This window comes from Aspergillus versicolor (assembly GCF_001890125.1).
Source record: "Aspergillus versicolor CBS 583.65 unplaced genomic scaffold ASPVEscaffold_1, whole genome shotgun sequence".
Taxonomy (NCBI): domain Eukaryota; kingdom Fungi; phylum Ascomycota; class Eurotiomycetes; order Eurotiales; family Aspergillaceae; genus Aspergillus; species Aspergillus versicolor.
This window is the reverse complement of record NW_024467524.1, coordinates 4,376,715-4,401,725: the sequence shown is the minus strand read 5'-3', so window position 1 is coordinate 4,401,725 and position 25,011 is coordinate 4,376,715. Positions and strand designations below refer to the sequence as shown.

Below are 25,011 nucleotides of genomic sequence, written 5' to 3'. Positions count from 1 at the left end.
CGTCCAGCAGACCGAATTGGGGAAGCCCGCCGCCAAGCCCGTTCTAGTAATTGCTGCGCTCGTCCACGCAACCCAGACCGGAGGGTAATCTTACGTCTGTCAACGTGGAATCAACGTTGAAACTCGTGTTCCTTTACCTTCTCTTGCTAGTCGCACACTGTCACTTTTCATGGATTTTTACTCCGAACCAGTCTCTCGTTTATTCGTGCCTTTGTCTACGATTGACGCAAGCAATCCGAGATACGGCTGCCTCCCGACCTCATAGCAGTGCAAGCGGGCCACCTCGTATCGACATTGTTGACAATTCTATACGGCCTTTTTCCACCCTTCTTACGTCGAAAAACCAAACTCGACCTCTATCTTCAGACCCGCGCCGTACCCGGCTTGCCGTTGTACAAGACATCTGGCACCATGTCGCAAAATAAGTGGAAAGTCGGTTCCTTTCTACAGCAGGCCGTCGCAGGCGTAGAGTCGCGATTGGACCAAATGCTGACGGAGGAGGAAGATGCAAAACGACAGCAGCAGATGAAACAAAGGGCAATGAGGCCAAAGTCGGGTGACCAATCTGGTAGTACGTTGTTGGACGATATAGTGTTGAATGTCTAAATCCGGTTGGCTGACGTGACGTTCTTTAAGGCATCTCCCGAAGCTCGTCCAATGCACAGAAAAATGACCGACTCCAAGAGCGCCTAGCTCGTGCTATGGTAAAACAAAACGCACAGGGTGACGGCACCGATTCTTCCTCCCCCGCCGGTATTTCTCCAGTTACCAGCCCAGTTCCAAGCAACGGCGCACGATCAAGTATGGATATCGAGTCCAGCCTCGGCTCGTCTCGAAAGGACATAACCTCACCTCGAGACTCCATATCTGTCACGCCAGCAGTAACGGCCCCGAGGACAAGCCACGACTCTTCTTCTTCGCTTCGCAATTCAGTGGACGTTGTGGCGTCGAATCCCACCGATAAAGACACCTCAGCTTCTGAGCCGACTTCAGTGCCTGACTTGGTGGAAACTGAGTCTTCGCCTGTACCAACAGAACCCACGCCAGTCTCTGCTAAGTCGCTCCTGGAGAGCGGCAGTGCCCCGCCGAATGAAGAAGAGGGTTCAGGTGGGCTTTCCCAGGCAGAGAAGAGCGTTGAGGATTCCGCAGTACAAGAAGAAATACATGGATATATTGAACGAATCGATGCTTTACAGTCAAAACTGAAGTATCTAGCCCAGGAAGCTGCGGAGTCTGCTCGAAACGCGGCTGCTACAGCCGAGCCTGGAAGTACCGACAAGCAGCTGCGAGAAAAGGATGAGAGGATTGCGCTTTTGCTCGAAGAGGGACAGAAGCTGTCTAAAACCGAGATGGACCATAGGACTTTAATCAAGAAGCTCCGACAGCAACTAGCAGAAAACTCCAAACTCCAAACAGAGGCAAAGAAGAAGAATGACCGGCTAGAGAGGGACTTAGCGAACTCTGAAGCTAAGGCCAAACGAGCAGAAGCAGCAGAGAAGAGAGCGGCTGGATCGCTTTCCGCCCAGACCAAGACTGCTCGAGACCTGGAAGCCTTAACAACTGAGCGGGATGCTTTAACCCAAACAGTGGAGGAAATGAAAAGCCAACTTGCTCGTGCAGTTTCCCGGGCGGACGATGCGGAGGCAAAGGCAAACTCCGATGCACTGGAACGGGAGAAGCAGCGCGCCGATAAGCTCGAGGAGGAACTCTCGAGCGCTAGGATTGAACGTGAAATTGCCGAGGAGAAGCTAAGGAGGGAAATAACCAGCCTCAAGGAGAATGTTGAGCAGGAGAAAGAAAAGGCTCGAGTATTAGAAGCCGAGTTGAAGGGGGAGCAATCTGTGTTAGAGAGCAAGATGGAGTCTCTGCGATCAAGAGCTGAGGAGGTGTCCTCTGGTGCTGCTGGGGACGCACAGGTCAAGCTTCTACGTCAAATTGAGACATTACAGACGCAATACGCGGTAGCTAGCGAGAACTGGCACGCTTTGGAAGGCTCTCTACTTTCACGACTGGCGAACGTTGAGAAGGAACGTGATGAAGTTTCACGACGAGAGGGTGAGGCACGAAGAAAGATCCGTGAAGTGGTGAGTTCACCTGACTCCACGTTTTTGTCTCCTGAAACTGACAGATTGTAGAATCTTAAAGTGAAGCGGATTGAGGAGGAACTCGAAAACGCACAGGAAACACAGCGCGACCTTTCGAGCAAGGTAGAGGAACGCTCTCAAGAACTACAAAAGGCCGAACACAGGCTCAAAAAGACGGAGGATGAGCTAACCGCAGCCCAAAATGAAACGGCCGAGCAAAAAGCCCTTTGCGACGCAACCTGGGCCCAGAAACTCGAGGATGAGCGGGCCAAGTGGCGTGAACAAGCCGTGCGCCCCATGAACCCGGTCCGACGCAATGAGTCCCCTGTTTCCTTATATCGCCCTAGTAGTAATTTGGAGGCGGCCGTCTCGCTGTCCGATTACCGCCCGACGAGTCGTCGCTCGTCCGCGTTACCAGGTGTCACCCCCGATCTAGGCATAGGCACACCTCCACGACAGAACTCTTTCCCCATTTCAGCGTCCCAATCAGTATTGTCACCTGTTCTTTCAGGAAACGGATCAGTGCCGCCTGTTCCGGAAACACCAGCCCTGAACGAAGCGGATGAATTCTTCACCGGCTCAGGGACACCCTCGGCCTTCGGTGGCGCGCCAACTCACTCGCGGGGGATCAACGATATTATCTCCGAGTCCACCGTTGGCGCCGGCCCGTCGGTCCAGCTTGTTGAACGGATGAGCGCCACAGTACGTCGACTGGAGAGCGAACGGGCCGCCTCGAAGGATGAATTGGCGCGTATAACCACCCAACGTGACGAAGCCCGGGAACAGGTCGTCGACCTGATGCGGGAGGTTGAAGAAAAACGAGCATCTGATACCCAAGTACACGAGTTAGAACAGAAACTCGAGGAACTCAACGGACGGTACGACACCACGCTTGAAATGCTCGGCGAAAAGAGCGAGCAGGTGGAAGAGCTGGAGGCCGACATCGCGGATATCAAGAGGATATACCGCGAGTTGGTGGATAGTACGATGAAGTAATCTTCATGTCTGTATGAGTATGTAAATAGATAGCATTCGCAAGAAGTTCAAATTCTTGACGAAACATAAATATATGGTTATTCATGACATTCTAATCTGACATAATAGAGGAGGGTATCTGAAAGGCCTGCGACCTGCACATTTTGGTTGCATTTAATTTCGACTCATAACTACAAGTCAATTCCCTCCCTCTCTGCAGCTTGCAAAATATAACTTCGAACCTAGAACCCAGCCGAGTCAACATCGCCCGTCTAAAGCAAAGGCTTGCCCACTTACCCTTACATCCGGTGCCATATCAATTGCCCGCTTCCCGTCCTGATCCTCCTTATCGGCCTCAGCACCGGCCTTCAGCAACGTAACCGCTGCGTCGCCATGACCCTCCGAGATAGCATGGTGCAATGCCGTAAGGCCATCAATATCAGTGGCATTAACAGGGCTTCTGCCTTCTTTCAACAGAATCTGGATGATTGGCGAAGAGCCTATTGCAGCAGCACGATGAAGCGCCAGTTGGCCCCGCTTGTCCTTGACCCGGGCACTGCATTTATTATTTAGCAGAGTGCGGATTGTGGAGAGATTCCCTTTGGATGTTGCAAAGTGCAACGCGTTCTAAATGCATTAGTTAGCCTGGCTTCTCGAAGAAATTCCATTGGACTCAGGCGACGGATGGGAGGGTTAGTTACTTGGCCGGTAACACTCTTCACATTGACATCTGCGCCTTTTCGTAGAAGGAGGTCAATAACAGGGTCCCCTTCTGCGTTTTTTAAACTTGATGCGATCATTAGAGGGGTCCAACATGACCCGTCCTGTTTGGTGTTAGTTGAGAATTCAGTTCCAAAACATGTGTGGATGACGAATGTACCTCGACATCAGGATCAAAATCCTTTGTTGCTACAAGTAGCTCCACGATGGGGAGATGGTTGTACGCCACTGCCCAGTGGATGGGTAGACGGTCATCGTCGTCTTTCATTGTTGCTAGTTTTGGGTTGGCCTGCGCGTAGAATTAGATGATTAATTCAGAATAAAATAGCATAGCCCGCAGAAGTCGATGCAAGGAACGCATGTTCATACATTCAAGAGCGATTCAGCTATAGAAACTGTGGGGTGGTTAGCGAGTGTATATATGGCTTTTGTATGGCGGGGAGACAAACGCTTGCCCTCCCGAGCAGCCTCATGAAGAGGAAATTTCGCGTCAGTCGTATTAGCCATAATGAAATTTCTGCGCAGTTTATAAAAACATAAACGTGGGGTAGTGTTTGTCCGATGATGGGGTGAGGACAAGAAGTGGCAGATGACGATGATACCTGAATTATAGTGCCTTACGGCCTCAGGCATAAAATCCGCGCTAAGAGACTTCCTTCCGTCTTCGATCACTGAAGGTGCACTCATTACACCCCTCACCTACCTCCTAATTATCTCTCTCATAAACGGGCCTATAACTTATAGCTCCGTCGATATTTGTGTCGTACTGAATTGGGCCCTTCTTCGTCCAGAATACGCGAATCGCGACACGAGAGCCCGGAGCCCTTCGACCAGCTTGGTTTTCAAGCTTCTCGGATTTATTCACGCCCTTCTTTTCAACCTCCCATCAGCCACAATGGACGTGATCCCTTCGACTACCCCGGAGGAAGCCGTGCGCAACTCCGCGAAGAGAACCGCTGAGCTATTTGGCGCCGAATATCTCATGGTCACACCCTCCGTCGCGAACGGATCGATTGGCGTTTCCTACCGACGAAAAGCAGAATATGAAGACGTGAAGGAGCTTCCGCCCGCTCTCGCCGAAAAACAAGCACAAGCAGCTGCTGCGCGCTCGAAGCGACCTAAGATCAGTGCGAAGCCACAAGGAGAGGGCAGCGGTGATAAAAGTGGCGCGTCTACGGCTCTTGTAAGGAGAGGAGGCCGCGGACCGTCTGCGGGCGGTGCTGCCGGGGAAGATAAGCCCACAAGCTTGATACAAAGGCCATCAGCCACTCGGCAACAACCGCCTGAGTGGCATGCGCCATGGAAGTTGATGAGAGTCATCTCGGGACATCTGGGTTGGGTGCGGGCTTTGGCCGTGGAACCGAATAACGAGTGGTTTGCTACTGGTGCTGGTGACCGGACAATTAAGATTTGGAACCTGGCTACTGGTGCATTGCGGTTGACTCTTACTGGACATATTTCGACTGTTCGTGGATTGGCTGTGTCGCCGCGACACCCATATCTCTTCTCCTGCGGCGAGGATAAGATGGTCAAATGCTGGGATTTGGAAACGAACAAAGTCATTCGCCATTACCATGGTCATCTCAGTGGTGTCTACACACTTGCCCTCCACCCTAGACTTGATCTGTTAGTCACTGGTGGTCGAGACGGCGTCGCCCGTGTTTGGGATATGAGAACTCGAAGCAACATCCACGTCCTATCTGGTCATACCGGCACAGTCGCAGATCTAAAATGCCAGGAAGCCGACCCCCAAGTCATAACCGGATCTCTAGACTCAACCGTCCGCCTCTGGGATCTCGCGGCTGGCAAGTCCATGGGCGTTCTCACGCACCATAAAAAGGGTGTACGAGCCTTAGCAACCCACCCGCGAGAGTTTACTTTCGCATCAGCTAGCACCGGTGCCATCAAACAATGGAAATGCCCTGGTGGTGAATTCATGCAGAACTTTGAGGGTCAGAACTCCGTCATTAACACACTTTCCGTCAACGAAGATAACGTCCTTTTCTCCGGTGGTGACAACGGCTCCATGTCCTTCTGGGACTGGAAGACCGGATACCGCTTCCAGAACATTGAAACAACTGCCCAACCGGGTTCACTGGAAGCCGAAGCTGGTATCATGGCTTCTACATTTGATCAGACCGGGCTGCGTCTGATCACTGGTGAGGCGGACAAGACGATCAAGGTCTGGAAGCAGGATGATCAGGCTACGCCGGAAACTCACCCTGTGACATGGGCTCCGACGCTGGGGCGACAGAGGTATTAGGAGCTATTTATGATGCTCTATTACCTTCAGTTCTGCTCATAATTCCTTCCTAATAAAAAGAATACCCTTCCCACCCACCAATTTTGGGTCTTGAGACGGCTTTTCCGATGCACTTTGTGGAGTTTAGCGTTTGGTGATATGGTTTTGTTCTCTATCTTGAAATTTTTTTAGAATATAAGGCTACGGGTTGGACCTATAACTTATTTGAATGTATTATATGACCCGCAAAAATTTACTTGTTAAACACAAGGGTATCATTCGATCTAGTAAATTAGTGTACATACATATCCTATACTAGGATTCATGCTAAACGCCAATCCAATGCTCTATGCTTATTAACCTCAAGTTTCCATCCCCAGTCCCAGCCCCTTCGCCTCGACATCATCCCGAAACGCAGCCCGGACATCCTCCGCCGCAACCCTGAGCCTCACCTTCCCACTGCGGTCACCTCGACTCGGAATAGCCGCGCTCCCTAGGGCACCTCTAGAGCTAGTCTCCAGAGCAAGAATCCCAGAATTCATGAGCTCCATCGCTGCGAAACCCAACGCCCTGACACGGGCTCCGTTGCCGCCAGCAAGGAGGAAGTCTTTGATCCCTGCGCCGGCGGCTCCTGCAACGGCCACTGCGGCATCGGCAATTCGTTTCGCTTCATCCATCACATCGCCGAAAGTGGATTCTGTGATGCCCGTTCGGCGGACGCGGGCTAGGAGGGCGGCAAGGAAAAGTTTCGCGGAGAGAGGGAGACAGCGGAGGGATTGTTGGAGCGGTGTCGAGGTCGCTTCTTGGATAGCTTGCTTGATGGTTGCGATGGTGACTCGCCCTGTTGGTTGTTTTTGGGAGGTGGGCTTCTGTGGCGATCCCGCTTTGGCGCGTGAAAGGGCCTGCTTTGCATTTGCTCTTTCTTTCCGCGCGGGAGTTTTGCTAGGTGTTGGAGGGAGAGATTCGGTATCATCGTCTCCATCTATGTCTTCGACCGGGACGACTTCGCTAGCCTGTTCTGCGATTTCAACCGCCCGTCGGCAGATATCCAAGGCGCGTCGAGCATCACCACTGACGGCGGCCACCTTGCGACTCGCGAATTGAATTGCATCTGGGTCGACGATATTCCCTGGTACATTTGATAACCGAGTGGTGATAATTTCCATCAGGTCGTTATGTGTGTAACCAGGAAACGTGATGCGTGTCAAACCGAGACGACTCGAGATTTTGTTACTCAAAGTTCGCTCCGGGAGGTCCATAGTATTTGCGACTGCAAGAACAATGAGACGCGAATGGCGAAGGGCCGGCCAGTTGAAAAAGTTGTACATGACTGATTGGTTCTTCGTGACCAGCTGGTCTAGCTCGTCCATAAGAACAACGCAAGATACTCTTCGGGGTGAGGGATGGGAAAACTCGCGATCCAGCAAATCAAGGGCGTGAGAAGGTGATACCCGATCTCCCTTCAATGCTTCCCAAAGTAGAGAATAGGATTGATGGGGGTCAGTGACTTTCATGCCGTTTATCTCCACGAATATGAAGTCATCCATTTCCTCTGAAAGGACCGCAGAGTTTAACTGTGCAACAACCTCGCGGACAGTGGCTGTTTTCCCGGTTCCCGGTGTTCCAGATATGTAGATGCAGGTGCCGGTTCCCTCCATAATGGCAGCACTGAGGTGGCTGTATACTGTGTCAAACTCCGTCTTCCGGCATGGGAGTGAGTCGGGAACCGTCGAAACATGGAGGAGATTGCGTGCCTGCCGGTATGGCGAAGCAAAATGGGTTGGTGACAGCACGCGTGTACCAAGAGGCGTGAATTCGAGAGGCTTCTTGACGATAATTCTGATCGAATGAGGTAAGTCTCCATATTAATCGTGGTGGTAAGCTCATCTATTTACCTTCTATGGGACGGAGTGGTCATCGCTTTCTGGCGCCGAGACTGTGGCGTAGCGTTTGCTACCTTCTGCTTTTTCCTTGGAGTCTTCGGCGCCTCATCGACAGTGTCTTTTGTTTCGACATACTAGCTATTGCGTTAGATCCTATTAAACCATCAAGGGAGCTCAACAGACTTACGTCAGTGTCCACTTGTTTTCGTTTTTTGGCTGCTTTCAAGCCATCTTTGATCAGGTCAACAAGGTCATGGATCTGATCCTGCTGGTAGACATCTTCCCACAAAAATTCCTCAGTATATCGCCCTTGCAGTTGACTGACCCCTCTCCGACAAACAATGCATTTGTTGTATTCGACCAATTCTTCCTTCGATTTTGGCGGGGTGCCGTTCGGGTACCGCGCAAAGAAGGCATCTTTAGACATGACTTGAGCTTTTCCGTTTATTGAAGTCAGCGGGTTAACATTGAAGTCTGTCGTCAGATATTGCTCATTTGGCAACGCATCGGTTCTCCGCTTGTTTCTTGTCGATATGAACTCGTCCGGGGAGGCAAACCACATAATGTTTGCGGACTTGATGGGCTCGTCTTCCTCGTCATCTTCTTCCTCACGGAACTGCGTAATAATGCCCACCCAGTCCTTTCCAGGTTCCGGAGATTTCAGCAGAATAACCTCGCCCAACTTGCACTCAAAAGAGCCCATGCGAGCTCCGATGATCTTCCGTTGTGGTTGGCGAGAGGAGCGCCTTCGGGAGGCTTTTGGCGTCCCGCGGGAAGGCTCTGGCGTATTTTTGGATTCGTTCGCATCGTTGATGTCGACATCGAATATCCACTCCCACGGAAGGTCATCCTTACCAAGCTCATCGTCGGAATCGTCGCGGATAATGCCTCCCTTGGTCATCCATTGTTCGGCACGCTTGAGAGCTTCGCTCTTGCGGGACCGCGAAGCTGCGCTCTCATCTGCAATATCGATAGCCATCTGGCCTATGGAATTGTTTTGGGATCAACTCCGGCGAGCTTCAGCAAGCAATGGCTAGTTGGCTTGGACGTCGAGCTCGGGGAACTAGGGGACGCGAAAAACCGCGTCTGTCCACTTTAATCCTTTTATGGACTAGTGCATACGCACGTGATTTGAATACGTTATTTTAGGTTTAGCTCAATTGCCTGTCGCCCCACACACAACTATAGGCACAAGGAGATAGTTACTGAGCACCTCCCATTTAGAACTTCCTGGGTCGATCAATTAATTGCTCATATTCCAATCTTCCATGGGGAGAGCGATCTATCAGTGACGAGAGGTATGGATCTTTGAAAGCGAACCCAACATTGCGTGGTCCAAGCAACCGCCATCACCTTTATAACTACTACTTAAAGTTAGGCCATGCAAAGTATGCCGAGTCATTGGGCCAAGTGAGGATACAGCTACAGAGGAGCAGTAAGGGTAAAATATTTGGATAGGATACCTGACCTTAGTCCTGTTGGGAAATAGCTTTTGTTTTGTGGAGAAACCCTCGTACGGGCCGGAGATTAAGCAAAGAGCAAACAGTGGCCAACTTTCTTCACCAAAGAGCTGACACTGACCGAGCGACAAAAAAAAAAAAAAAAGGAAATTGGCAATTGACTGGGGAAAGCACTATGACAATTGGGCCGGTAGCCGTTTCCTTAACAAACATGGTGACTGCCTGTTCCCGAGACATCCATCCATGCTATTCCTCTCAACGACCACTTTCACGGGTACTGGCAGAAATAAAAAAGATATATAAAACCTGGACAGAGACCTGTCTTCCATTGTTTATTCTACTGTCTACCTGTGGGGCATCACTGGTTTGTAGGTAGCATTGGCAACAGAGGGCTGCTCGTTGCGTTAGCAATTTCCTCTCGACTCTTCACTGTTGTTTTCCCTGTCGTTTATTTACTTCACTCCATTCATAGAAGGAGCACTCCGACTCATCACCATCTGATTCTGGTCCCTCCTTCAGAGCGTATCTGCGTCTACGGTGCTTTTATCTCATTCCACACTTCCCGCACTCTCCAAGCTCATCAGAACTACTTGAGTTATCTGAATTGGCTTCCAATGGAGTGAGTGTTTGGTTTGGTTTCATCCTACATCCAAGTTGCTAATAACTATCGCAGCCACGAGGTATCTGGTGCCCAAGGTACGATCCCATGCAAACTTTACCCTTTTATGACGAAACATGCACTGACTCTCTAAAGAGTGGCAGCTTCCTGGCTACGGTCGAACCGCACCCAAGAAGAGCGCCGTAGTTTCACCACCCCAACCCGACCCGCCGTCTCGTAAGGCAACTCCGCAGCTAGAGCCTCCAAAGCAGCCACAGACAGCACCCAAAACACCTAGTCCATCGCGAAACGTCGTTGTTGGCCGCGGCGTGCCGAATGTGAGAGTAAGGGGAACCGCGAGAGGTAGGGGAGCCTCGCCTAGAGGAGCTGCACAAGGCCACTCGAACAAAATACTTCAGGACACCCCTGCAAAGGCGAAATGGAGAAATGGAGCAACCCCCAGCGGTAAGAACCATCGTGATCACGGTGTCGCTTTCGGCTAATAGAACGGGATGGTTTAGGTGTCGTGCAACTACCTGCTCCCTTTGGGACCTTCAAACATGAGTGAGTGTATATGGCCTTTCCACGATGTCGCTTCCCTGTTGACACTCCCAGGTTCTTTGGTTTAGCAAGGCTCACAGCATCTGTGAGAAAGACTAACTCCGGGCAAAATAGAAATGAAGTATTCGAGGATATTGGCAAGCGAACCGGCGCTTTCATTCAACCACCGGTGTATGGTGACCATGTTCGTATAGCATTCTGCGCACCTATGCGGACGATGGTGCTAACCACCGGGGTAGATTATTCAGGTATGGGGCGAGCCGAGCCAGGTAGCTTCAGCGGAAGAGCAACTCAAAGGTATCATTGCCAAGTGCAACATGTTCAACAAATCCAAGGAGCGAAGCGACTGGACCAAGATCCATGCCTATTCAACCAAGAAAGAACTGGATGCTGAGTACAAGGAGAAGGGTGAGAACATGCTACACGAACTTCGAAAGCAACCTGAGTTTGATACTGCATTTCCTGAGCAGGTCAGTTCTTTTCAAAGTTAGAGTTGCCGCTCCGAATTCTCTCTAACACATTCTCGCTAGCTACTCTTTTTATGGCCCGAAGATGGTCCCTCTCTGCACGAATGCCTAGGGCCTGAACTGGAATCCCTTGACTCAATTCGAGCTAGGTTTGGCTGTTATTTGTTTATCCCAAGAGACCTACCTGCCTATATATGTGCACTTGGAAACAATCATGAGAGTATGAAACAAATCGCACAGAGCATCAGAATTCTATGGGCTGAGGCTGTGGCAAAGAGTAATATCAAAACCAAGATATATCTTGTTGAACCACCGGAGCCGACGACAATGAAGGGTAAAATCATGGTCAAGAAGCTGAACCAGCTGCACAAGCCCATCCTTTGCGGAGGCCGGCTCAGAGGGCCCAGTCTAGAGGAATGGCAGGATCGTTTTGGGTTGGTACAGTCCAGAAACAAAACCCGTCTTCTAACCGCGGTTGAGAGCTGTCTGAAAGGACTTTCCTTTGTTCGTGGACACTTGCGGATGCGTGTTAACCTTGGTACATTTGTACTTGAAAACTATAAGCTGCCTGAAGATAATAAGGGCTCGTATAGTTTTGAGGAATTTCGAGAAACATTGATGCACGAGCAAGCCAAGGGTCGACTGATTCCAGAGTACGTATTACGTTGATAATATTTTGAGCATAGCTAAATCGTGACTTATAGGTTGAAAGTCGGCCAGTCCGAATTCCTTCAGAGATGCTTCAAAGCGACTGATTTATTCGAGCCCTACGACGGTACATCAACTCCGCTTGCAAATGCAGAGCTGGCATACTCCGTAAATTTTGAATTCCTTGGTGCAGACAAATCCATGCTTCGATTGGAGGCAGAGTTTTCAAAAACCCCTGGAGCAAAGGACTACCATACTAATGAACGCCGCTGGCTCAGGCCTCGTACAAGTGGCCAAACTGGAGACAGGCAACCCCCTTTGCATGTTGCCATGATTGACTTTGGACGGTAAGATCCGTTGACCCTAGAGTAATATTCATATTGACTAATGGTATGCAGTTCGGATTGGCAGTTAGAAATAAAGTCACTCGAGTTCTACGAAACTTCATCGATTGACGCTGCTCTGAAAACATTCTCTCACTCGATTGGATTCCGGCGCACCCCAAACATGGGAAATATCTCTGCGAAGCCGGAACGAAAGGTGACGTTTCCCTCCAGCCCTCCAGTATCAAGGCTCGTGGAGAAATCTGCCATTCGATATCGGATAAAAGGTACAAAGTACATCTTTGAAATAGCCCGCTACGATGAGTATAGACGCATGGAAGTACACATCGGCCAGACTGGGGCCACGATGACTAGTGGCATGTCAGACGTTCCGTATACATCGTGGGGGGCATCAGTTTTCGAAGCAAACTGGGACAATTTACTCGGGGGTCATGCAAACTTGCCCGTTGGACATTCCGCAAAATACAATCCCAGCCTCGTCACCTTCTTCCCACCCAAAGAACCTTTGACAGCCCTAGAAGACCAGACCAAAGGCCTTTGGGAGTTTGTTGACCTGGTCAAACAAGCAGCCGAGCTCTTGGGTCCAACGAGGACGTCCTCAGAGGACGCAGACAATGACACCGTATCCAGTGCCGGATCGGCTTCGCTAGGGTTGGGCTCAATAAAAACTGGACTGGCCTCTTCTGAAACGCCCGCAAATTCTACTGGATATGGTCCTGCCGGGATGCTGAATGCAGATCTAGGTACCTTGTTTTAAGCAATTAAACGTGGTTATCGATGTATACTAGGTACCCCGCAGGGCTGACTCGATTGGGAGAACTAATGGCCTATGTTACATTCGTCCCTGCTTTTTGTTCTTGTCTTCCTTCGTCACTGTCATTGCTTTATAGTCGCCACAACTTCATTTTATTTCATGTTCCCTGAGAGAGTATATTCAACCAGCAGCCGCAGCCTGACCAGACGATGCAGCACCCTCACTCATCAACTTCTGCCTCAGAGCTGTTGAATCGTCAGTCCCATGTCGTTAAAAAAATAAAGAAAAAAATATTTCCCAACTAACCTTCTTCAAAGACCCGCTGCTGAGAGCTCTTAGTCTGCACAACCTTCTCCAGTTCCGTCAGATTCGTATCCAACTCCTTCACCTTCTGGTCGTAGAATTCAATCGCCTTCGCGGGTGTCTGAAGAAAAAAACAATAATAATCAGCCACTAACCCCACTATACCAGGAGATAAATAACCCCTACCTTTTCAACATAATAGCCCGTCCCAACATCAACAAGCACATGCTCCCGATCCGTCAAGCGCCCCTTAACATACAACGAGCTCGTCAGCGGCACCAGAATCTCATCTTTCCCCTGGGTGCCCTTCTTCGCAGACCCGATGACACCATCGTTAATAGAGCGCACGCAGTCCCGGAAGCGCGACTGGGCGGCGCGCAGCTTTGCGTGTGAGGAGGTGAGATGCTCGAGCTCGGTCGAGAGACGGGTTTGCAGCGCGCGGAGTTGTTGCGAGGAGAGGGAGTTTATGTTTACTATTGGAAGCCGTTAGTTTTTGTTGAAGGAAGATTACGGAAGTAGAGCGGTTTTAGAGAGGCTGGGAAGGAAATGAAAGGAAAGGGAGTGGGCGTTGAGTATTTACCTGCGCCGGGGGGAGCATCGCCTTCTGATGCGGGGGTGTTTGGAGGGGGCATCTTTTTTTTTTTTTCTCTCTTTGGATTCCGTTCGCTTTCGGCGAGGTGGTGTTGCGGTGCGGTGAGAGGTGGATTAATACAGGTGTAGAGGTTTCGTTGAGGGGAGGATTTAGAGCGAGTTCGGGCCCCGGGGTTGTTCAATTGTTGTGGGGGAAGTTGGTGGGAGGTGTTTTATGTCACGGGCAGTGAAGTGGGTTGGGATAAAGTTGAAGCTGTGCCTTGTGCTCAAAGCTCGGGCCAAGTGGGCGTTGCCCGATGCGGTTTAGCGTGGCTGATATATAGTTGGGGTTTTGCTGTTTTTGCGAAAAATAAGCTACGGGAGTTTCTATTGAGGTGATATAATTGTACGAGACGAGCTATATGGTAGATTATATGCGAGGGATGTAAAATAATAAAACAGTCGGTGGATATTTGCAAATGGAAACGAATGTGAGGATACTAATCAAATGGGCAGAGGAGTAGTATAACATATTTAGGTATGACTGTCCACTAATTGATGACCAAGGCGATGTCACAAAGAAATTTAATGCCCATTATTTGTCTAGTCATTAGACCTAGTTCTGTGATCCAGCGAGCCCTATACCTCGATTCGAAATTGACTACTCGAGAGATGACAGCGCCTTGAGAGACTCAACCGCTGACCGGAGGAAGTCACGGAGTCGGTCACTGTCAGAAGCCATTTGCACCAGGAGAAATTGGCAATACCTATATTAGTACAGTCAGCTGATGGTAAGTAAAGCTCGAGCATATAAGTATGAACCCACAAGCGGTGAATTTCGGTTGGAAATGTCAAGACTAGATGGCCACAATATTTGACTCCGGGGTCAGGTATTAACTCAGCTTGTAGCCATCCATTGCTCCAGACCGCCTGGACGGCCACCCTCAAATCTTTCGATGTTTCGCGCCCCTTGAACTGATGTGGCTCAACAGCGCCAGAATTGATGGCGGTTTCAAGGATGTGGGTTGTGGCCGCGTTTTCTAGATCATTTGGCTGAGGTAGGCCCTTGGTAAGACATTTACCGCTCAAGGATTCGAAGAATCCCATAGGATTACCGAAGAGGCTCTCGACAAGAATTTGCCGGTCAACAGGCTTACCCTGTTCTATGGCGGCTTGGGTGTCCTGTTAATATATGTTAGTATTGATATATTGTATAGGGAGCGGGCCGTATACAATGGATAGCATACCTCATTTAGTAGAAGAGCTTCTGTAAGGCTTTGAAGTACCCCGATGTGCCCACTGCTGCATCGAAATAAACTCTCCTGCAAGTCGTCAGTCAGAGAGACCGGGGACGAGATAATCTCCGCTGCATGGTCTGTGACGAGATGTTTTGCTTCATCCTCGCGTAGCTGGAGACCAACGGGGCCCCAAGGCCACACCGTTTGCTTTTCACCTGGACGCATTGAGATCTGAGCTTCTGGTCCAAAAGACATTGGGACCGCCGAATAAGGATTAAGATAGATATATGGAGAACTAGTGCCCGGCAAGCAGCAAGAAGTAAATAGAATTATGTACGGATATGCCAGCCGTTCAATACTCTTGAAAAATGCCGACCAAAGCCCTTGATCCCAGTATGACTGCTGTGCCTCATCAATAAGCAGGAAGGCCGGGTAGCTAGTCCAATCATAGCCTTGAACACCCGTTACCAAGTACAGGTATTGCTCCCAATGGCGGGCACGGCGGACATCTTCCTCGTTCCAGCCGGTAATGGTATGAATAGGCATTGTTTTGCCATACTTCTTCAGCAGGGCGTTAACTGTAAGGTTCATCAAGGTAGTTTTGCCAGAGCCGGATGGGCCATTAACTCGGATGATGTTAAATTCTTCGACTCGGTTTATTATCCCGTTAACAAGTTCCGTTCGGGAGAGGGTGGCTGCTGGAACAGCTAGGTACAGTTAGCTTGTAAGCTGGCTGTATCTTCTAGATGGCTTCTTCTCACCTATAGGCTCAGTTACCAGCGACTGGGGAGTAGTCGATGGGGAACCCTTGTGTCTAGACACGAGATGCCCGCAGTAACGGCACTCGCCATTTGCCTGGGCTGTACCTTGGAAGTGGAAATAGTATCCTCGATCGCATGGGCAACAGGGGGAAAAACCGTGGGACCAGGTGCAGTGGCCGATTATGGTGATTGTGTGCCTTTGCCGACTCATTGTGAGGACGGAGCTTCGCGGGACTGATTTGGGGGAGGCCAAAACGGGGACGGTGAAGAGGAGGGTTGAAGAATAGAAAGACGGAAGGTCAGGTGTTAAGGTGAAAGATGAGCCTTTTATTTGAGGAAGAAGGAAAGATAAACTTCACTTCAGTTTAAGTCTTTTTTTTTTCCCCTTTTCTTAAACTACCCAGTGAATTTGCCTCAATGCTTAAAATACACCAGGAGTGTAATCAATAACCTGCGCCTTCTCTACAATACCCTTTAGAGAGCCAACAAAGGCCAAATGCGCCGGATCCTTCTCAACATAATAGTCACGATCCTCAGTATTGGCAAATTCTACGACAAAAGCGTGAGTTATGCCTCCCTTAAGAAAGAGATCTGATTAGCATATAAAGCAATAAATAAATGACGGATCGCCTGGGATGCCCATGACGCACCTGAAGCCCCTCGGGCGAGTTATCTATCCCACCCGAGGAAGACACGATATACGGCTTTTGAGAAGTTGGATGGATGCAGTTATCCTTGAGGCCCAACATGCGTGTACAGACCTGTTTAAGAATTGGCATTAAGGTAAGTTTTTGGGGGTAAATAAGACTGGTAGAACATGGTGGGCTGACGTACGTCGTTGACGACCTCGGCGCTAAGGCCGGCTTTAAGCTGGAAAAGGACGATGTGGGTGATGGGCATATTGAGAGTTAAGGTCCAATCTATAGAGATAGTTGGAGAAAACAAGAAGATGAGCTGACGGGGGTTGGTGTTGGTTATGTAGTCAACGTCAACAACTGATTATAAAGCAGAGTGCAAAAGTGGGGTGGTTCGGCCTTGATTGCAATTATCCCACGGACGACACAGTCACAAGAGAAATCAGGACTGAGGGGCGCGGGGATGAAAAGATAACTTGGTGAAATACGATAGATTTATAATTCTCAACTTGGAGAGTGAGAGGAATAGCTGATAAGGATGGCGTTTGTTTCGTGGAGTCGGTTTCGTTGGGTTGGTTATATATATCCAACACCGACGCCAACAGCTACGATATACTGTATATTTATGCTGAGTAACATTATTATGAAGACCGGGGTTGGGCAATTTTTGGGAGTTTAAACGGAGTGATTTAGATACCCAATCCGTAATTACTTCAGGGTCCGCTAATCTAGTTTTTTGGGAACATTCAAAGTATATCAAGGCACGTCTTGATCTGGAGATAATAACCGAAAGATACATGATATTATTTGACAAGCATCCCGAAACATCAATCAACAGTATTTGACTGACAAACTCTCTTCACGATTATGAGCTCGTGAGCTACAACGCGGTAAATGTAGAGAGAAATGGCATAAAAGAAGCAATAGAAAAGAAAGTAAACACGGAGAGATGACAGAGTGTTTAAGAAGGCAAAAGGTGACAGCACACGCCAAATTTATAAGAAATTAAGGCTTAACGAACTTGGTGGCAGCGTCGGGTATGCTCTTGGAGGTGATCTGGCCGTCCAAAGGCTTTCCCACAGTCCTGCGCTCGGCATGGATAGGCATTCGGGGCGATATGGATTGACTTGATGTGGCGGATGAGGTCGCCGACACGAGAAAAGTGCCTGGTACTGGTACAGTCCTCCCATTTACACCGAAAATAGGGAGGGGAAGGGGCAGACTCCGAGAGGTGCCCTTCACTGGTATTCCCAGCTGTGTTTGGTTGGTTGGCGACGACATCCTCCATAGGTCTCACATCCATGGAGTACCGTAGGGCCGGAGCGAAGGGAGTGGACGGAGGTGGGTAGTAGGTGGACACTTCAAGCGGAACGACTCGTGTTTGGCCACTGTCAGATGTAGCAGAGTGTCGAATGCAAGGTGACTTGATTGAGGGCGACGAATTGATATTGACACCTGAAAAGATTGGCATCCCCCTGTCTTGAGCGATATCATTCGGCCCGGCGAGGGTTACTTGTGCGCCGGCGTCATTGTTCGGGATGGAGAAAACGTGCTGGTTAAGCAAGAATGGATTGATTGAATTGCCATTTCCCGTTGGCTGGGGACGGCTAACAGGCCACTCCATCATGAGCAGAGGTTGAGTAGTTTGATATAACAAGAGAGATGGAGATCAACCAAGTTATAAAAATAAGAGAAGGCAGGAGAGACATTCGATTATATACCATTTCTTCCCAGCAGAATCTCCCATGTTGGCGCATCTCGAATCTCCCTGGGCGAGCATACCTAACGGACTACTTTGCACTGAAGCAAAGTACATACTATCTTACCTTGGCCATTCTTGGCCAAGTGAGGTGCGCAAACGGGATGGGGCAACTAGGAGATCGTCCGTGGGGTGGACCAATCAGAGCCTACCGTAAATCAGGAATCGCCTCCAGCCTGCGGGATCTAAGTAGTGTGGGCTTGTGGCCACTGGATCAACCTCGACGGAGGCTGAGCAAGCCAGGGTTGTGAGCCACTCACATTCATGAATAAATTCTTTGAGTTACTTTTTGGAGCACAGGAGGCAGAGTTGAGTAGGGAGGAGACTCAGTAAGTTGGCATCAGCAGCCACATCCAGAGCCTCGTGCTAGGCTTTGAGAAAACACGCCCAACGCCGAAGATGATCATCAGCTGTGCGCTTCCTTGAGTTCCTCCTTTCTAGTTTTCAGAATTTTAGTTTCCTACTTCCCCTACTTCATACGTCAATGTCAGACAGTGACTAAGCCTATTAGTATAAGTTAGACAGCATATACCCCAAAGTGGTTTAGATTTCGTATCAGGTCCCTGATGTAAAATCCAAACTGTGTTAAGGAAGGGCTGGCTGAGCCCAGGTCTTTATCTAGGTTGCACATCCAAAGATCTTCTATCTACCCCGTGAAAACAGGGTTTGCTTTCTCTCAAGGTTTCTCTTTACATAGAACAGGCGGCAGATTCGGAGCAGAGAGACAGAAGTATAAACCGAGACGATATAATGATGCTTGAGTAGAAGCCAAATGGATTCAAATCATCGTGACAGACTGATTGGATAATGATAACCATGTCCGCCTCTTGGTAAAGACAAACCATCTTCAGCTTCAACCCCCAATCTACTCGCGCCGACGCATTTCAACAGCCCCAGGCTTCACCATATGCTGCGAGCACAAATGGTCCGACTCTGGCAGAGCCTCTGACTTGAGCGGGTGACATTTGACGTTTGTGCCGGACCGCTCGTCGCACTGTTTGAACAGCTCAGGCTTTTTGCAGCCGCATGAATATGTGCGGTAGAACTGGGTGCACATTTTGAATAGCTTTTCTGGGGAATTTTAGCTATACGTTTTCAAGGTAGATGAATATGGACGGATGGATGAACTCGTATACATATATCCAGCCTTCTACCTTCATGTGAGAATGGGAGTTGTTCTAGCTCGATAATCGACCGTCTTAAAGGAACAGTCCCTATTATCTGTATTTCGAGATTCAACGAGGATGAGCGTTGAGAGATCGGGTAAGTTGGAGATGCTGGCGCCTACACGGTTGACCCCGTTAAGCGCCGAGCGAAGTGTGATGGCCAGCATGGCCCGCCCATGTATTCTTGAGAAGCGACCAATAGCCTCATGAGTGAATCTATTCTCTTCCTTAAATGAAACCGGAAGGCTGAATCGCCCAGATCACAAACTCTACTACAGGCTGGCACCTTCTCCTACTTGTCTACTCTACAGCCCAAGTAACAGCTATGGCATCATTCAATAAACCAGGCATAAATTGAACTCGTCGCATCGTAATTCTCATTCATACACTCAACCGTCGACCGAGGGTATCTGAAGAAAGCTCATTCTGTACATCCATCCCCGAAATCAACACACTTCGCTCCCACCTGAAAATATCCAATGCGTCCCAAAGCATAACAAGTATCAAGATTATCAGCAGCAACAAGTTAAACAATCGCAACAACAATCACAAGTCTCGCCGCAGAGCCAGCAGCAGAATAGCGTCGCCAGACTGTTGCAGTACACCCAATCCATTAGCAAATTTGTTTCTTGCTGGGTGTTGTGAAATTACACGACCTCTAGGGCGACATACCAGGTCATACAGCAGCCTTTGTCGTCTTTCTTCTCTTCCTGGACGATGATTTGTTGGGGAGGGGGCTGTTGGTATTGCATCTGTAGAGGTCGTTGGTTAGTATCTTCACATTTGGGGCGATTAGGTGGTGATTGACTAACAGGAGGGCCCTGGGGAGGGTAGCCACTAAATTCGGAGACCAATTAGCGATGGATTCTTATAACAAGGTGAAATGTACGTACTAAGGTTGCTGCTCGTAAGGAGGTTGTTGGTAAGACATGATGGTGGTGTTAAGAGTCCGAGTAAACTTTGGTCGGTGTTGACAAGTAGTGTATGGTAGATGAGACGGAAGGAACCTAAGTAATATAAATAGGCCTGTAAAGACACAAAATAATGCGCATAAGCGCTGGGTAGGCAGCAGCATTTAAAAAGGAATAATAATAATAGCAAGGCTGAGCGCCATGCAATTGCCATGCATTAGGCCGCTCGGCGAAGGACAAGCGCGATATTGAAGTCTCAACCAAGGAATCGCTGTCCAATGATACAGGGCGTCCAAGGCCTGAGTCGCAAATGGGTGTCAGAGTGGATACATGTGATTTGTTAAGGCTGAAAGAATAGGTTCCTATATAAAAAGTGCTATTTTGCGATTCAATTTGCTACGGTATGAATGCGTTTGTCTGGGTTGTTTGCTGAATAACGTAGTACGGCAGAATGATAATGGCGACATCTTCCTGATAATAAATAAATTTAATCCTCATAGACCTCTTCATATGTTTCCTCATATTCCTCTCTTGCCTCTTCGAGCGCCTCCTCTTCGCTGCTAGACGCGTCCGAGTCCTGCGCGGCAAGTTGCGCCTGCTCGTACTCTTGACGAGCTTCTAGGACATCCTCACGGTCGCTAGAAGACACAGAGCTTCCATCTGCGGTCTCATCTGGTGGCAGACCTACAGGAGGAGGAGCCGTGGCGCTACTATCTGCTGCCGCCGCGTGTTTTTCATCGTCAGAGTCGTCACCTTCGTTAGCCATGTTAGCAAATTTCAAATCAACAAATCGAGTAGGTATAGGAAGGAATAAGCTGGGATATTTGATGACCGACCGAGTGCATGTCCAATAAGCGCACCACCAACAGCTCCAACAGCAAGACCACCTGCTGCGCCCATCATCATCTTCTTCTTGTCATCCTTGTCCGAGTTGGGGTCTTTCGCCTGTCCCTGTGGATAGTAGCCTGCTCCCGCCGGCGGGGCCATTCCAGGGTTCTGTCCGCCATAGTACGGATCGGGTTGTGGATAAGCCCCTGTCGCTCCCCCGTAGTGAGGTACCTGGGGAGGCGGGTACTGGCCGTAGGGGGCGTTGTTAGAGGGCGGCTCCCACCGAGAAATGCCGGTAGCCTGTTCGATATAGTACCAGCGCTGGCTGGTTTGGTCGAACTGGGCCACCCAACCGGGAGGCAGAGGCGGGCCTGCTTGTGGGTTCATCGGCTGCTGAGGAGGAGCATATTGGCCGGGCGCTGGGTAAGGTTGGCCATAAGGCTGAGGAGCATAGTTTGGGTCGTAGGCAGCTTCAGCCACAGACGATCGATCATCAGTCAGGGAAACATGGAATTTAAAATATTATTGGAACCAAACCGCGGTCCCAAGAATTGGTTCTGTCACTCACCATGCTGGCCCTCGGCTTCCTTCTCCTTGTGCTTTTCTTTGTCCTTGTCGTCGCCTGTGAGCGAGGCCTTGAGATCCTTGAAGTCCTTGGCAAGGTCCTTGAGGAACGACATGTTGGGCGTGGGGATGAGAGGGAGAACTTTGAGGAGAGTCACTTTTGCTGTAGACGACAGTAAACAAAGAGGGGTCCTCCGCCACACAGTCGGACTTCATTGTGGCACGACTGTCAAGTTGCAGCATGTGTGGTGGAGCTACATAATTCTGCTGCCTGCAAGCGACCAAATCAAGGGGGCAGCCCATCTGCCAAGGTGATGGTGTTGACGCTTCTCGTTCTCGATTGGCCGTTATTTATGATCTCCAAGCGGCTGCTGACAGGTCTCTTGAAGTTTCGAAAGTCGAGAGCTCTCCACGTCGCTCCCAGTCAGCCTTGTAGGGCTCTCCGCGTCAACCTGTTCCCTCTCATATTTGACGACCTGAAGAGATGCTATCCTCGGGTTCTCTTCTGCTCCCCAGGCTTATCTTACTTTCCTTATACTTTCCTCTCCGAAGCGCTTTTCCTCTGGGCTCCACTCCAGCACTCCACGTCACCGAAGATGCAGAGCACGACAGCTCCGATTTATGGCTCAACTTGAGCGCAGCGGTTGCACTGGTCCTGATTGGGGGTGTTTTCGCTGGATTAACAATTGCGTACTTGGAATTCGTTTAACATCGGATGCTTTTCATAAACTAACGGTTTACTAGGCTCATGGGCCAGGATGCAGTTCACCTCCAAGTGCTCGCAACCTCCGCCGACGGCCCTGAGAGAAAGCATGCTCAGACCGTCCTCAAGCTTGTCGGTAAAGGGAAACACTGGGTCCTGGTGACTCTCTTGCTTGGCAATGTGGTTGTCAATGAAAGTTTGCCCATCGTCTTGGATAAAACGCTAGGTGGGGGATGGCCTGCAATCGTAGGGAGCACTGTCTTGATCGGTAGGATTGCAGAGTATTCCACCAGATTTGACACGACTGACCGTTGAATAGTTATCTTCGGCGAGGTTATCCCCCAGTCCGTCTGCGTCCGCTACGGTCTCCCGATAGGCGCATACCTCTCACCTGCGGTCTTGTTCATGATGTATGCTTTTGCACCCGCGGCCTGGCCCACTGCGAAGCTTCTCGATTGGCTCCTAGGCGAGGAACACGGAGTGGTCTATAAGAAGGCTGGGCTGAAAACGCTCGTCACCCTACACAAGTCACTAGGCTCGCAGCCCGCAGAGCGGCTGAATGAAGATGAGGTCACTATAATCACGGCAGTGCTAGACCTGAAAGCCAAGGCCGTACAAAGCATCATGACGCCCATGGACCACGTTTTCACCGTCTCTACCGATTCGATTCTAGACGAGAAAACTATAGAGCTTATCCTATCGGCGGGCTTCTCCAGAATCCCCGTCCATGCGCCGAACGACCCCTCGAATTTTCTGGGGATGTTACTGGTGAAAACACTCATCACCTATGACCCAGAAGACGCCAAACCAGTGGCCGAGTTTGTCCTCGCGACCCTCCCCGAAACAAGTCCCGAAACCAGCTGTCTCGACATCTTGAATTATTTCCAGGAAGGGCACTCCCATATGGCGCTCGTATCTAACCACCCCGGCGAAAACGGCGGCGCTCTTGGTGTTGTAACCTTGGAGGATGTTGTTGAAGAGCTGATCGGCGAGTACGTCCTCCCTAGTAACAGCCCATATCGTCCCTTCTACTCACCACATCTAGGGAAATCATCGACGAGTCCGACATGCACGATGACGCCCAGCATCCTGCAGAGCAACAGCAACCCCCTGTTCCAGACTTCCCTGTACCTCTCAACCGTACACTACGTCGCGCTTCCACGGCACCAATCGCTAAACCGGGCTATATCAGCTCGATCACGCCCCAGCAGCGCCAGCATCTTGACAATCTGGCTCCGTCGAATTTAGCGAGGAAGCCGAAGCAGACGAGGTTCCCTTTTGTAAAAATCAAGCGCTCGTTGCAGGCCAATGGGGATAATGATGATGTGAAGGGGGATAGTACAGTGCAGGGTTCTGCAGATGAGAACACCCCATTACTGGGGTCTTGAAAATAGAAAGTGTTTGGGCTTGTGTTTGGATATAGTACGATACTTTGTAGCAATTCATGGATAATGGAAAAGTGTTCAGGCAATTAAGATACTAGCCGTTGATGAGAGGTATGGATGGAAACAACGCTGTTTGTATAATGTAGCCTCTGCAGGCTCATCGAATAGGGAATGTTTGGGTATACATAATGCAGCGCTAAGTTCGTGCCATGGTAAATCAATTCAGTCTAGTGTTCTATTAATACGGTCTTTCTGTAAATAATTCGTATGTGATTTCATTTCATAAAAAAAAAACCAACTAAAATAAATCGCCAGCGATGACAAGTTAGTATGCTCATCTTCGTGCCTTATGTATGCGCATGAAATGCAAAGCTTCCTCCCATCGTAATCATTAAGGTCTTCTGTCTATTCAAAGAGCGCAGGCTCAAACCCACGTCGCTGCTCAAACAGACTCAAAATAGGAATAAAAAGGTGCTTTCCCTCCGTCTCCCTCCCCTCCTTATCAGCCTGGACCTGCTTCTCCCAGTCCCCCCTCAGCTCCTCCCATCCAACCCAGCGCCACTCGGCACACTTGTGTGGTTCCAGAATCTGTCAAACCATTAGCACCAACTTCAACAAACCTCTCTCTACCCGTAGGTAGACATATATCTTTATGTGTTTGTTTGTTAAACAACGAAAAGACTAACCTCGGGCTCCTGTCCCTCCTTAACCCTCGCGCCTACAAAGACAGTAACATAGTGCTTCCCGTCCTTGGGCATAATATCATTAGTCGCAGTGAGGAATTGCACATTCTCGATATCGAGGCCAGTTTCTTCCTTCAGTTCGCGGATCGCGCACTCTTCGAAGGATTCGTTGAATTCGATATGACCGCCGGGGAGCGCCCATGTGTCTGTTTCATAATGTTAGTATTCTTTATATCTTTATATTCCTCTTTCCATTGAAGAGGTTGGATTGAATCAAAGGACGCGGGGGTGTTTGATAAGATTGAGAGAGCGGGGTGGGCACGTACTTGCACCATGGGAGCCTATCCTCTTCCCGAAGACGAATTTATTTTCGTGGTTGAGGGCGAAGACAGCCACACCGACGCGGACAGTGTTGTTGGCCATTTTGGTATTGGTTGTTGGTTGTTGGGTAAGATAGAGTAGAAAGTAAAAGGTTGATGAGTTTGTGATCGGCGCGAAAAGGCAGAAATCGGAAAATGGAATGCAGAGTGAATGTTGTGGTTACAGATAGATGAGAATCCAGGTATATTATATAGATTCTACAGCAAAGCAAGAGTTTCAAGTTACATGGTCAAGATGAAGTTAGTTTTCTTTATGAGTTCCAGTTCCTTGTAACATGAGGCTGTGTGCATTGGTGCTTTGACGCAGGGCTCAAAGGCGCCTTGGCGGCACGGGGCTGAATCACTGAGTGGCTGTTTGTTACTGTGAGACCCCCCATGTCGCAGCCGCC

The 25,011-nt window shown here is 49.6% G+C and overlaps 15 protein-coding genes across 15 annotated transcripts; 5 read left to right on the top strand and 10 right to left on the bottom strand.

Annotated features, from left to right (window-relative positions):
* Nucleotides 1-77: 77 nt before the first annotated feature.
* On the top strand, nucleotides 78-2,265 carry ASPVEDRAFT_294264 (M protein repeat protein). Its single transcript, XM_040810225.1, has 4 exons — nucleotides 78-432; nucleotides 506-571; nucleotides 637-2,084; nucleotides 2,146-2,265. Exons 2-4 carry the CDS (start codon nucleotides 526-528, stop codon nucleotides 2,146-2,148), a joined length of 1,497 nt encoding a protein of 498 aa, XP_040663233.1. The 5' UTR covers nucleotides 78-432; nucleotides 506-525; the 3' UTR covers nucleotides 2,149-2,265.
* Nucleotides 2,266-3,133: 868 nt separating this feature from the next.
* ASPVEDRAFT_36881 (ankyrin repeat domain-containing protein) lies at nucleotides 3,134-4,340 on the bottom strand. Its single transcript, XM_040811319.1, has 6 exons — nucleotides 4,229-4,340; nucleotides 4,149-4,174; nucleotides 3,940-4,068; nucleotides 3,761-3,883; nucleotides 3,357-3,686; nucleotides 3,134-3,301 (listed from the first exon to the last, which is right to left on the bottom strand). Exons 1-6 carry the CDS (start codon nucleotides 4,284-4,286, stop codon nucleotides 3,251-3,253), a joined length of 717 nt encoding a protein of 238 aa, XP_040663232.1. The 5' UTR covers nucleotides 4,287-4,340; the 3' UTR covers nucleotides 3,134-3,250.
* Nucleotides 4,341-4,674: 334 nt separating this feature from the next.
* On the top strand, nucleotides 4,675-6,042 carry ASPVEDRAFT_24423 (WD40 repeat domain-containing protein; the record flags this gene model as incomplete). Its single annotated transcript, XM_040809670.1, has 1 exon — nucleotides 4,675-6,042. One exon carries the CDS (start codon nucleotides 4,675-4,677, stop codon nucleotides 6,040-6,042), a length of 1,368 nt encoding a protein of 455 aa, XP_040663231.1.
* Nucleotides 6,043-6,383: 341 nt separating this feature from the next.
* ASPVEDRAFT_120574 (origin recognition complex subunit 1) lies at nucleotides 6,384-8,883 on the bottom strand (the record flags this gene model as incomplete). The annotated part of the gene is made up of 3 exons (XM_040805804.1): nucleotides 6,384-7,860; nucleotides 7,917-8,038; nucleotides 8,092-8,883. The coding sequence occupies 3 exons, from the start codon at nucleotides 8,881-8,883 to the stop codon at nucleotides 6,384-6,386; spliced, it is 2,391 nt and encodes a 796-aa protein (XP_040663230.1).
* A 976-nt stretch (nucleotides 8,884-9,859) lies between these two features.
* ASPVEDRAFT_294204 (uncharacterized protein) lies at nucleotides 9,860-13,162 on the top strand. Its single transcript, XM_040810224.1, has 9 exons — nucleotides 9,860-9,983; nucleotides 10,038-10,060; nucleotides 10,119-10,427; nucleotides 10,484-10,526; nucleotides 10,578-10,707; nucleotides 10,763-10,993; nucleotides 11,054-11,643; nucleotides 11,695-11,985; nucleotides 12,037-13,162. Exons 1-9 carry the CDS (start codon nucleotides 9,979-9,981, stop codon nucleotides 12,737-12,739), a joined length of 2,325 nt encoding a protein of 774 aa, XP_040663229.1. The 5' UTR covers nucleotides 9,860-9,978; the 3' UTR covers nucleotides 12,740-13,162.
* ASPVEDRAFT_36878 (prefoldin subunit 5) lies at nucleotides 12,699-13,727 on the bottom strand. Its single transcript, XM_040811318.1, has 4 exons — nucleotides 13,620-13,727; nucleotides 13,226-13,512; nucleotides 13,043-13,160; nucleotides 12,699-12,981 (listed from the first exon to the last, which is right to left on the bottom strand). The coding sequence occupies exons 1-4, from the start codon at nucleotides 13,669-13,671 to the stop codon at nucleotides 12,917-12,919; spliced, it is 522 nt and encodes a 173-aa protein (XP_040663228.1). The 5' UTR covers nucleotides 13,672-13,727; the 3' UTR covers nucleotides 12,699-12,916.
* Nucleotides 13,728-14,270: 543 nt separating this feature from the next.
* ASPVEDRAFT_146826 (uncharacterized protein) lies at nucleotides 14,271-15,903 on the bottom strand (the record flags this gene model as incomplete). Its single annotated transcript, XM_040808101.1, has 4 exons — nucleotides 15,609-15,903; nucleotides 14,857-15,554; nucleotides 14,436-14,791; nucleotides 14,271-14,376 (listed from the first exon to the last, which is right to left on the bottom strand). Exons 1-4 carry the CDS (start codon nucleotides 15,817-15,819, stop codon nucleotides 14,271-14,273), a joined length of 1,371 nt encoding a protein of 456 aa, XP_040663227.1. The 5' UTR covers nucleotides 15,820-15,903.
* A 3-nt stretch (nucleotides 15,904-15,906) lies between these two features.
* ASPVEDRAFT_36876 (Dabb family protein) lies at nucleotides 15,907-16,802 on the bottom strand. Its single transcript, XM_040811317.1, has 3 exons — nucleotides 16,443-16,802; nucleotides 16,259-16,369; nucleotides 15,907-16,185 (listed from the first exon to the last, which is right to left on the bottom strand). The coding sequence occupies exons 1-3, from the start codon at nucleotides 16,506-16,508 to the stop codon at nucleotides 16,030-16,032; spliced, it is 333 nt and encodes a 110-aa protein (XP_040663226.1). The 5' UTR covers nucleotides 16,509-16,802; the 3' UTR covers nucleotides 15,907-16,029.
* Nucleotides 16,803-16,960: 158 nt separating this feature from the next.
* ASPVEDRAFT_36875 (uncharacterized protein) lies at nucleotides 16,961-18,059 on the bottom strand. The gene has a single exon (XM_040811316.1). The coding sequence runs from the start codon at nucleotides 17,865-17,867 to the stop codon at nucleotides 17,256-17,258; it is 612 nt and encodes a 203-aa protein (XP_040663225.1). The 5' UTR covers nucleotides 17,868-18,059; the 3' UTR covers nucleotides 16,961-17,255.
* A 547-nt stretch (nucleotides 18,060-18,606) lies between these two features.
* ASPVEDRAFT_36873 (uncharacterized protein) lies at nucleotides 18,607-19,222 on the bottom strand. The gene has a single exon (XM_040811315.1). It carries the CDS (start codon nucleotides 19,057-19,059, stop codon nucleotides 18,868-18,870), a length of 192 nt encoding a protein of 63 aa, XP_040663224.1. The 5' UTR covers nucleotides 19,060-19,222; the 3' UTR covers nucleotides 18,607-18,867.
* A 468-nt stretch (nucleotides 19,223-19,690) lies between these two features.
* Nucleotides 19,691-20,109, bottom strand: ASPVEDRAFT_36872 (uncharacterized protein). The gene is made up of 2 exons (XM_040811314.1): nucleotides 20,062-20,109; nucleotides 19,691-20,005 (listed from the first exon to the last, which is right to left on the bottom strand). The coding sequence occupies exons 1-2, from the start codon at nucleotides 20,097-20,099 to the stop codon at nucleotides 19,816-19,818; spliced, it is 228 nt and encodes a 75-aa protein (XP_040663223.1). The 5' UTR covers nucleotides 20,100-20,109; the 3' UTR covers nucleotides 19,691-19,815.
* A 243-nt stretch (nucleotides 20,110-20,352) lies between these two features.
* On the bottom strand, nucleotides 20,353-21,005 carry ASPVEDRAFT_36870 (uncharacterized protein). The gene has a single exon (XM_040811313.1). It carries the CDS (start codon nucleotides 20,843-20,845, stop codon nucleotides 20,567-20,569), a length of 279 nt encoding a protein of 92 aa, XP_040663222.1. The 5' UTR covers nucleotides 20,846-21,005; the 3' UTR covers nucleotides 20,353-20,566.
* On the top strand, nucleotides 20,576-21,632 carry ASPVEDRAFT_293940 (uncharacterized protein). Its single transcript, XM_040810220.1, has 2 exons — nucleotides 20,576-21,399; nucleotides 21,476-21,632. Exons 1-2 carry the CDS (start codon nucleotides 20,923-20,925, stop codon nucleotides 21,533-21,535), a joined length of 537 nt encoding a protein of 178 aa, XP_040663221.1. The 5' UTR covers nucleotides 20,576-20,922; the 3' UTR covers nucleotides 21,536-21,632.
* Nucleotides 21,633-22,061: 429 nt separating this feature from the next.
* On the top strand, nucleotides 22,062-23,642 carry ASPVEDRAFT_36869 (uncharacterized protein). Its single transcript, XM_040811312.1, has 2 exons — nucleotides 22,062-22,442; nucleotides 22,494-23,642. The coding sequence occupies exons 1-2, from the start codon at nucleotides 22,220-22,222 to the stop codon at nucleotides 23,420-23,422; spliced, it is 1,152 nt and encodes a 383-aa protein (XP_040663220.1). The 5' UTR covers nucleotides 22,062-22,219; the 3' UTR covers nucleotides 23,423-23,642.
* A 157-nt stretch (nucleotides 23,643-23,799) lies between these two features.
* ASPVEDRAFT_293693 (nucleotide triphosphate diphosphatase NUDT15) lies at nucleotides 23,800-24,888 on the bottom strand. The gene is made up of 3 exons (XM_040810216.1): nucleotides 24,569-24,888; nucleotides 24,246-24,448; nucleotides 23,800-24,147 (listed from the first exon to the last, which is right to left on the bottom strand). The coding sequence occupies exons 1-3, from the start codon at nucleotides 24,663-24,665 to the stop codon at nucleotides 23,965-23,967; spliced, it is 483 nt and encodes a 160-aa protein (XP_040663219.1). The 5' UTR covers nucleotides 24,666-24,888; the 3' UTR covers nucleotides 23,800-23,964.
* Nucleotides 24,889-25,011: the final 123 nt, after the last annotated feature.